The following is a 10102-nucleotide window of genomic DNA, read 5'->3' on the forward strand; positions in this document are numbered from 1 at the left end:
TGACCAAAATTCAGCATTTGACAAGGGGCTGTGAAAGCTTCTCAAACTATAAATCATATCTCTTCCTATCAATAATCTTATTATAATATCTATGGGAATGTCTAATATTAAATCCCCATTTTATTACTATAATAATGGATTCAATTTGTAAAACATATAAAGTGAGGCCATAACTGTACTGGAAGGAGATATATATGTGATCCCAATACACCTATATAATTTTCTGATGGCTTTACCCACATATTTTGAATGTGAGAAGGCTTAAGAGCAATCCCACTTGAAAGATTTTTGAGACTGGAAATGGCTTCTGGAAAGGAGATCAAACATGATCACAGAAAAGCAGCAGTCATTATAAAAAGAACAACCTCGACTTCACATTTATGCATGTAAATATATAGGTGTTTATCTGCTATTTGCTCTATTCAGTTCCTTTCCACTTGCCAGGAAAGCCCTAATTTCCAGCTGCACACACAGTATTATCACTATGTGCTATTTATGGCTACTGAGTACATTTCAAGTAACGTCATCCTTCCCAAGCCAACACTGGTGTGAAGGGCGGAAACTCTTCTTTCCACTCTTCAGTTATTTGCTGCTGCTCTCATCTGCTTGGTGGCACTGCCTGCTCAGTCCTCACTGCAGAGAGATCTCCAGACGCTTTCCCCTGATTCTTCTCATTTTCTTGAGCAAGTGGCTTTCCAACCACAGCTTCATGTGGGAGGCTTCATGTTGGCATCCAGAGTACATGTTCCAAATATGTCCAGCCCCATCTTCTGATCCTAGTGCAGAGAAGCTGCTGGTAAGTAATCTTTTGATGGGCAATGGAGTCCTTGTGGCCTATATCCAGAGCTTTTCACAAATGAGTTGTTATTAGGGACATAATATCCTGGCTAGCACTTTGGTAGGTTTCCAGCTCTTGGTACACTATGTTAACCTCAGGTTTCTGCCTGAGGCAAGAATGCATCATTTCTTCTGACAATGTGTAGCTTTGATTTCCACAAGTTACTAAAATCTAGCAAATATTGTAAATACCACTTCCTTTTTAAGGTCTTCCTTGGATAGGTGTTACCCAATTAGCTGGCCATTTAATGTTTTTCTCTTCTGGTGGGATGCTGCTGTTAAGCTCATGCAAACAAAAGCCACATTTGGAATTGTAAATCTCTTCAAATATAAGGTTCAGTTTCTTGGTTGTGGCACAGGATGAGCCCTCCTAGCTAAAGCTATAACCACTGCTAGTCTAAGCTGGACTGTGTCACCCTAAAACTGTTTCATTTAACACAGAATAACTGAATATTCATTATCCCAAAAAGTGGGATGTATGTGTGCATGTGTGTGTTCGCCTGTACCAGAGTGATTAGGATACTCACCTGGTAGATGGGAGACTGTTTCCAGTGACTGCTCCAATGAATATTTGAGTATTTTGTATTAAGTATTCATTGGAGCAAGGACAGAATCAGACTTCTCCCACTCCCAAGGGAGCACCCAAACACCAGGCTGTAAAGCCATTCTTTAGTTCTTCCTTTCTTTAGCATAATAAATATTTAATTATTGGAGGCCAAACAAGACAACTTCACTGGCAGACTGAGATTTCCTGCTCCCACGTGTGCTACATAGTTCCCATCATGAGGGTGTGCATATGAGAGAGACAGGGTTAATACTCCTTTGGACTCAGAAAGAAGTTGAATCCAGGTTTCCTATGCTCTGGTCTTCTAGCTTCTGATCTAATGAATGAAAAATACAGATAGGTCTCCAACACACACTGTCCCTGATCATGAGACAGAGCAGTGTGGATGCTTGTATGACCCTGAGATCAGAGAAAGCATCCTTACCAGTGATAAATTAAGTGAAAATTTGTTTTATAAATCCCTCAAGAGAAGATATCAAAGTGAAAACCTTTCTCATTCCACGGCAGTTCTTCCTGGCTATGTAATGTGCCTTTCTCAGTTTATCCAGAGTGTGATGTGCAGGGAAACCTATTTATCCTCTGTATGCTGGGGTTCAACATACCCATAGTGCACTTATTTTGACTTAGTCCTGATTCTGCAGGCCCTGGAGTGGGTGTGTGAAATTGTGAGTGTGGGCATAGCATCCAAAGAGAAAAGATGTAGAGCAAGAGTGTTTGAGTCCAAAAATAGGAAAAAGAAACTGGCATTGAAAGAATAAAGGCAGAAAGAAAAACATGTAGGAAGTAGCATGCAGTTGCTGAGTGGGGATATGACACACAAAGAGGGAAAAAAAGAGCTGAGACAGTGACCAAAAGAAGCAAATAAACCATCTAAAACCATACCCTTTACATAGCAGAGAAAGAGATGGAAGAGGGATAAAGGAGACAGAGGATGGTTTCAGTCTTAAAGTAAAATTACAATGTGGAGGACCTCTGACACTCACTTAGGTCTTTAAAATACAGAAAATTTTCCATCTGCTTTTTCCTTCCAGGGGACAATGGGTGTCTGTGAACCAAGATGCTTTAGATTTACTTTCAGGAGGTGACTCTGGAAGCATTCCTATGCATAAGAGGGACAACTTCTTGTCATTGCAGGTCTGTGTTTTGTTTGGCAGAATCCACAACAATTTGATTCTGTTATCAAAAACTGAGAGTGGTTTCCAAGCAAAACCCAGAGCAGCAACAAAATTGTAATATCAAAGTGCAAACAAATTACCTTGTCATACCTATCAGGATAACGTTCAAACCCAAGACTAATTGCTCTCTACAACTACCTGAAAGGAGTTTGTAGACAGGGGGGGGTTGGTCTCTTTCCCAGGCAACCAGCAACAGAACAAGAGGACACATTCTCAAGCTGCACCAGGGAAAGTTTAGGCTCGAGGTGAGGAGAAAGTTCTTCACAGAAAGAGTTATTGGCCATTGGAATGTGCTGCCCAGGGAGGTGGGGGAGTCAACGTCCCTGAAGGTGTTCAAAACAGGGTTGGACGTGACACTTGAAGCCATGGTTTAGTCGGTCATGAGGTGTTGGGTGATAGGTTGAGCTTGATGATCTCTGAGTGAGGTCTTTTCCAACCTTATTGATTCTATGATTCTATGATTCATAGTCTCAGTTGTTGAAGTGGCAGCACCACATTCAGAACAGGGCTGCTCAGCTCGGAAGAATATTTCAAAGGTGCTCCCAGTGATATGTTTCATGTCACATTTATGTCCATCTACCCCAAGGTTGTTACCTTCAGTAACTGTTCCCTCCAATTTAGAGAAATCCTCTCTGAACACATTGCTATTACTTTAGCCAACCTTTCCCTGAGAAGACAGCTTCAGAGTACTGAAGGTCTATGATGATGAGGAAATATCCAGATCATCTTTCTATATTACAATGGTGTGACTAAAAATGTCAAAACAGATGTGTTTCATATCATATCATATGCCTCAAGTGACATGGTAACACAGCCACAAAAGCTTAAAGTTTCACCCAGATGCATTACTCCAGTTTGAATGGCCGTGTATTTTGTGTTTTGATCAACTCTTTAGACAGATGACAGCCGCTATCCTCCTTCAATACTGAGGAAAAGACCGCCTGTGGACCAAGCTGGGGGGGGAAAGCGGAAAGCAGAGAGAAGAGTTCGATTTCGTGAGTCAGAAGAAGTCATTGAATATGGTACACTCAAGCTATTAAGCCTTTTGGCATGACATTCCTAGCTTTTAGCATCCACCCTGTCTGTTCACATCATCTTCCCTTCTGATAATGTTGTTTTGATTTTGAGGCCAGCATGGAGAAGAGGACAGACAATTTTTCTCTGTGTTACGCAGAACTACATCTGGCCCATTTGCCTGCCAACCCGGAGAGGAGACAGGCTCCTGCATCACATTAGAGCAGCCTCAGGGCTGTTCTCATGGTGAACTCGTGATTCAACCCCCACAGGGATCATTGTAGAATTTGAGTTTGGCTGAGCCCCATGTCTACCTCAGAACAATGCTTCCACTCATATAAAAGTATCTCAGACCAAATTTAAATGCACTTATGTCATTCTGGGTTACTAGGATGTACTGGTAAGGAGTGAGCCAGCCCTTTCATATTTCTTTAGAATACTAAAGAACTGAGCCTAGCTGGCCCAGTGAGGTTAAAAGCAGCCAGGATGTAAAAATTTCTGCCAAAAAGGGAACCCAAAAAAAGATACAGCTAGCATAAACTCTGGTCTTTCATTCAAGGGCCAAAATAACCATTTGCAAGTAGGTCAGCTGGGAGTGACCCTAAGTAGAGGTCTAGAAGAAATTTGCACTTCTGCATGCTTTACACATAGTTCATAACCAAACAAGAACTGTCGTTTCACTCTGACTTGCACAAAATTACTCAACCAGAAAATTTGCATTTATTGGTGGTAAACTAACATTTCTATGGGTTTGATAACCTCAGTTAATAAAAACACAGGGGAGAGAATTGTAAAAATTTTCATTGTCAGCCACTTGTTTGGGCTGTTACTCAGCTTCTGGAACAACACTTGGAACCCTCAGTGGTTTTGCAATGCATTGTTTGTGGTACCTTCTAATATAGGAAGGTAAAGCTGTTTCTTGATAAGGTTGTTGAGGAGAGCCAAAAGTGCCTTCACTTCCCTGACAGAGTCCATGAACCCACATCAGCACTGGTAATCTCACACTCAGCCCAGTCTGGGGGGACCAGGTTCATCCCACACTGGCTCTGAATTTATCACAGCCATGCTTGAGTTCCAGGGAGCTGCAAGGGAGGGCTGTTTTCCACAAAGATATGAGAAATGTCCCAACCCATAATTAGTATTCTGTGTTGCAAATAGCCCATGATTTAGATGGTTTGCTGTTTGTCCAGGCAATATTATTAAGAGAGGCTGGCAAGATGAAGGTTGCTGGCACCACTGAAATTTTTCCATTCTCTGGAATTTTCGTCCTGGATTATGTCTTGCAAACACACACAGTTCCAGGATATTGTCATATGAAAGTTGCATCTGACAGTGAACTTTGCTTTCTTAACTTTCATTCTTCTCTCAGCCTGATGGTCTGTCTCCTTTCCTTCCTAGAAATTATTTGGAATAGGGAGGCCTCTTTATCAAGAGCTGACTCCTGATCTTCCTGCAACAGCAGCAATCTGTGTCTCTGAACCTACTCATACATTAATTTTTTCTGACTTTCCTAACATCTAGATGTTTGCATGCTGAGGGTAGATCCTCATCTGACATAAATCTGTACAGCCAAAAGCAGTGCAAGAGGTAGCTCAGTATCTATAAGGCAGCAGGCAATTTCAGAGACACTGTTTGGTGCTTACTTTCTTATTCATCTGCAGCAAAGAGGCCCTTTCAGGCATGTAACATTTTCATTCTGTTTTCTAGCCATTTCCTGCTGTGACTACGTAGTGGGTAAGTTGAAGTTTCACATTATAACTGTGAGCCATCCGTGGCACTAACATGAGTTTACTTTGCAGCTGCTGGGATGCACTGTGCAAATATATCCTCCTTACACAGAGCATTCTGTACTGTCAGTGGCTGTTGCTTTTTCTTCTCAGCATAGGTATCACAAGATACTGATGAGGTCTGGTGCCGTATTTTAAACAAGACATCTAGTAAGACAAATAGTGGAAACAAATATGAAATCCCTGAAGCTATTTTTAATTTAAATATAATTAATATATTTTATGGCAATAGAATAGGTGCAGGTTTTTCACTAAGATATGCAGGGAAAGCACCCCAAGCAAAACAATAGCTCTCCCTGCTGACTCGCCTAAGTAGGGAAGCAACAATTCATTTGCACGCTGGCAGCAGGGTAGAAATAATAAAAATGAGGTGTTTACAATTTTTGCAAGGACGTTTGAGGCCATCCGGCCTCACAGACCCTCAAGCGAATGTATTTATCTGGATGTTCTTAACAATTTTTTCTAGGGGCCCTGGCTAATATCCAGCCCCACTGCTGTATGCAATGCAGTAGGGGAAGAGGGGTGCATATATAAATGTATGTATACACACACACAGAGCCACAGAAGGCCTCTCCAGCAAGTGTCCCCGTATCCCCTAGCGCTGTTACAATTGCCCAGAAGGTTTGTATGCTCATACCAATGGCAACATCAGCTAATGCAGTTATTTGAATAGGAACTAGGTACTAGAGAGAGGAAGGAGCCAGGTGGAAAAGGAAAGATGAAATACCCCTCAGCTGACAGTGGAAATGCGTGTCCAGGGAAGGAAAAGAACCAACATTTCCTATATCCTGGGTAATGTTTTTTCTCAGGTGAGTCGCCTTTTTCTTACTCTGCCCACATGGCTGTGGCTGAGTGTGCTGTTCCAACAACCAATGAAACTAAAAAATTTAGCATTCATTTTCTATTTGTCTTATAAAAAAGAGCAAATGCAATTTTAAGGACATAATTGTAGTGATGTGCTGAAGCTGTTGTGAGCACAATTCATCACTATATTGTAGGTGGGATTATACTCCCACACTATTTTTTTTTTTTTTCTGTTCTGGACTGAGCATACTCCCTAATTCAGAAGCTATAAGGAAAGCCAAGCTTGCCTTTGAGATTAACTAGAAGTTTTACATGGAAAGTAACTTTTGTTAAGATTGCAAATTATTATAAGCAATTTAAAGAAAAGGGCTGATGTGAAAAGCTGTTTAACTCTCATAGAAAAGTGTCACTGTTACCAGGGATGTTCATCAACACACTTTGAAAGGTAAGTGGTCATCCAGCCAAGAGCTGTTTCATGTAGTGTGGGATATCACACAAGAGAAATAACAACTCCCAAACCACAAATCCCTGCAAAACCAGAAAGTGGTTATTAATTCCCTGGCTAAATACCTTACTATAAACCATTCATGGAATAATGCCAAATAAATACATTTATAAAAATTGAAGCTTGCTCATGAATAATTTACAAACAGAACATAGGGCTAAAATCAAATGAATAAATTGTTTGGTGCAAATAATTCACTCAGATCTACTGTGGGACATTGATTTGGTTTCTGGTTAGCTATAAAATGAATGCCTATTAACATTTTACCTTTTCCCCACACGCTTTTTGATACATTATTATGTGCTTCTTGCTTGGTTTTATGACTTTTACCTTTCTCTCTGTACATCTGTATGACAGTTTAGTTGACTAGTGTGTATTCCAGGGCTCATAGTAGAAGCTAATTTAAATATGCTGCAGCTAATGTTGGCCCTTTACCCATAATAATACATACCACATTTTTATCTCCTTATTGATTATGTGCATATGGCAGGAAAATAGCTGCTCACTGTGAGTTTTTATTCAGGCATGAATTTTGCTTTATGCTGCATGTTTAACACTCAAAGTTATTTATAAAATAACACTGTGCAATGACTGTACAGTCAAACAGAACAGCCAGGTCTGAATCAAACTGGATCCCTGAGGCCCAGGATGGATACATACATGCAAGTGCTGGGGCACAGGTGACAACAAGCTTAATGGATGCTACTGATTTCCACATGTGTACTGTGCCTGACTTATGGCACTTTAAACATATATGAACTATACTTTAAAGGCATGAAAAATATTTACAATGTTCTCCTACTTAAGAGCAAGTGCAGAGGATATTCCAGTGTAATTAGCACACCAAGCACTCGGAGAGAGGCTAAGCCTGCCAGAGCTTACTAAATATGCCTCAGTTAATGGAGCCATGTTTTGGTTCTTACTGTAATTAGCAGGAGCACCAAACATGCTGTTACAAGAGAAAAGAACAGAAATCTAGATCTTCTCACTTTTATGGAACTTTTGTGAGCATGAAAGGATTAGATGAGGTAACTTAATATAGTGTTTAACTTAACATTTAGTGTAAAGGCATAGAAAATAATTGCTGGATGGAAACTTGCAATCATGCATTAGTTATGGTAATCCTGTTCTTATTCCATATAATTAAACTCTTTAAATGTTCCATTAGATGAGCTATTTTATACTCACCTCTGTCAAGAGGTGTGGGTCACTATCACTTAACTGGTTCCTGTGAAACTACTCACACCACAGCCCAGTGTGCCCTGCTGTTCCCAGAAAAGTGGGACAAAGGCTTCAGCAGGGGATCAGATTTGGGAAGTGTTTAAGATGACACTAAAATAATGCTTTCTTTTTTCTCTTCATCACTGTTCAGTAGATGACAGGTCATCATCTGGATTGCCCATGCTCCTGTGGCTCTCATTTTGTGCAGTGCTGATCCTTGCTGTGAGTCTCTACTACACCATCATGAAGAAAGATGTCAAAGTCCTGGAAGAATTTCAATCTCGACTTGTTATCTTCTTTCTTCAGATAAGACACATTGCTCAGAAATGCTGGACTTGGTTTATGAGGCAGTAGTAATATCCTCCAGCCTGACACACTACTGTCAGTCTACTGGTCTGTGACTACAGAGCACTGTTAATGAGCACACAATGGCACAAAGCTCTCAGTCTACTCTAGCCACATACAGGAAACACAGGAGCATCCACCACAAAGAGCAAGAAAACCACCCCTGTTGCATACTGTCCAGCAGCTACTTTTTCTCCTTTTATTTTTCACATTAATAGGGGATCATACTAGTGCCTTGATGTCCCAAAAAACTCCTGGACAGCAAATATGTATCCCCAAAAATGTTTGTAAACTACTGATATGAGAAGCAGAAGTAGAAAGAAAACCACATTGATCTGTGCAGGCAGCAGCTAGCTCTGAATAAAAGTCTCTTGACCTACAGATCAAGCCGTTAAACACCAAACCATCTTCTTCCTCAAGCCTCCTAGGAGCCATTCTGCAAAAGTTAAAATAAAGCTGAGCTATTGCACAAACACTGCTCTGGTGGCCAAAGGCTTGGAATGCTGCTCTGTCTATACACCTGAAATGATTACTAGTAAAAAATTCCAGCAAATGGCTTTCTTGTTTCCCTTCATATATTTGTTTCCTCCATATGCAAAAGCTGTTTCTTAATGTTTCGCTTGATTCCCAGGTGTGAAAAGGAACATGAAAACTCATTTATGCAGTAAATAGTTTATTTGTCTAACATAATAAATAGCAGTATCAAATCCCAGGCTAATTACCAAATCAGTAGTTTAATCCTCTGGGTTTGATTCAGTTCATAAACCCCACTAGCTGAGCTTACAAGATTTATGATAGTGCTTATATTTAGTCTGAGGTTATGCTTTTATGCCTGGGTGTTCAGGGCACTATGTAATGGTAATGCAGACTGTGAATGCATAAGAGGGAAAGCTCCTTTATCCCTCCATTTTCTCACCGTAGCATACACCTCTCCAAAGGAAATTAAGATCCTGCAATAAATGTGGAATGGTGCTCTGCATGTCTGAGAGGAAAACAAGAGTGCAAGCTTATGAGCTTCAGCTATAGTTTCTTCCTAGACAGAACCATCACAGTCAGCTTTTTAGGTCTTGTCAAGTAGCACCTGATGTGTGCTTAGAGGTTTATTTGCTATATAATAATGCTGACATCCAAAACTATAAGAGTTGAAGAAAAAGAAAAAATAAAAATACAAGGAGAAGATAAAGGAAAAAGTAGCAAAGATGGAAGAGATGATTAAAAAGAATAAAAGAGAGAGAAATAACCATACCTCTCTGCTCCAACAACCTTATTCCAAGCAGCTCAAGGACTTTAACCAGGCAGGGGATAAACAAACATGATATGCAGCCTTCTCTCAAGAGGAGAGTGGCAACTTGATTGAGAACAAGTGGGGAGAAAAAAAAAAAATTGCAATCCAGAATAGAAATAAGTGACTTCAACCACTATTTTAATGCTCCTCCTAAGATGTCAAAGGCCACAGCAATTACACTGGACATGCTGCCAGCCTGAGAAGCAGAGGTTGCTGTAGGAGTGTTTAGCTCAGGGATTCTTTGAGCAAATCACTTGGGTAACCCAGCTCAGAGTGTAAGTTTCACCATTGTTTCCCATCCCTTTCTCCCATTTCAGCCTTGCTGTTTAGGTAATAAAGAGGAAAGGTTTTAAACTCGTGTGCTGGTGAATCTTTGATTTAAAGGTTTGGATTGATACCTAAATGGGGCAATGGGTGAACTGAAACTTCATTTGCAATTTTTTTCTTTTTTTTTTTTTTATGCTTATGATCTTTTTAATGTTCCTATTGAAACTTGTTGGCAAATCAGTGGCATTCAGGTTTTGGGTCTGGACTAATGTCTCCCTAGCATGCAGTACCTAGCCC

General features: G+C 40.4%; 1 protein-coding gene across 2 annotated transcripts; it reads left to right on the forward strand.

Annotated features, from left to right (window-relative positions):
* The first annotated feature begins 621 nt into the window (after window positions 1-621).
* LOC137452095 (nutritionally-regulated adipose and cardiac-enriched protein-like) lies at window positions 622-9892 on the forward strand. Of its 2 annotated transcripts, none has more exons than XM_068160249.1 (4): window positions 622-796; window positions 3473-3599; window positions 5299-5325; window positions 8060-9892. In XM_068160249.1, exons 1-4 carry the CDS (start codon window positions 710-712, stop codon window positions 8260-8262), a joined length of 444 nt encoding a protein of 147 aa, XP_068016350.1. In that variant the 5' UTR covers window positions 622-709; the 3' UTR covers window positions 8263-9892. The 2 variants fall into 2 exon arrangements, with proteins under 2 accessions (XP_068016350.1, XP_068016351.1); XM_068160250.1 differs by having other exon boundaries at window positions 8063-9892.
* Window positions 9893-10102: the final 210 nt, after the last annotated feature.

The sequence above is a fragment of the Melanerpes formicivorus genome, unplaced genomic scaffold (genome assembly GCF_026170545.1).
Source record: "Melanerpes formicivorus ecotype bairdi unplaced genomic scaffold, bMelFor1.0.p_v2 SCAF_48, whole genome shotgun sequence".
Taxonomy (NCBI): domain Eukaryota; kingdom Metazoa; phylum Chordata; class Aves; order Piciformes; family Picidae; genus Melanerpes; species Melanerpes formicivorus.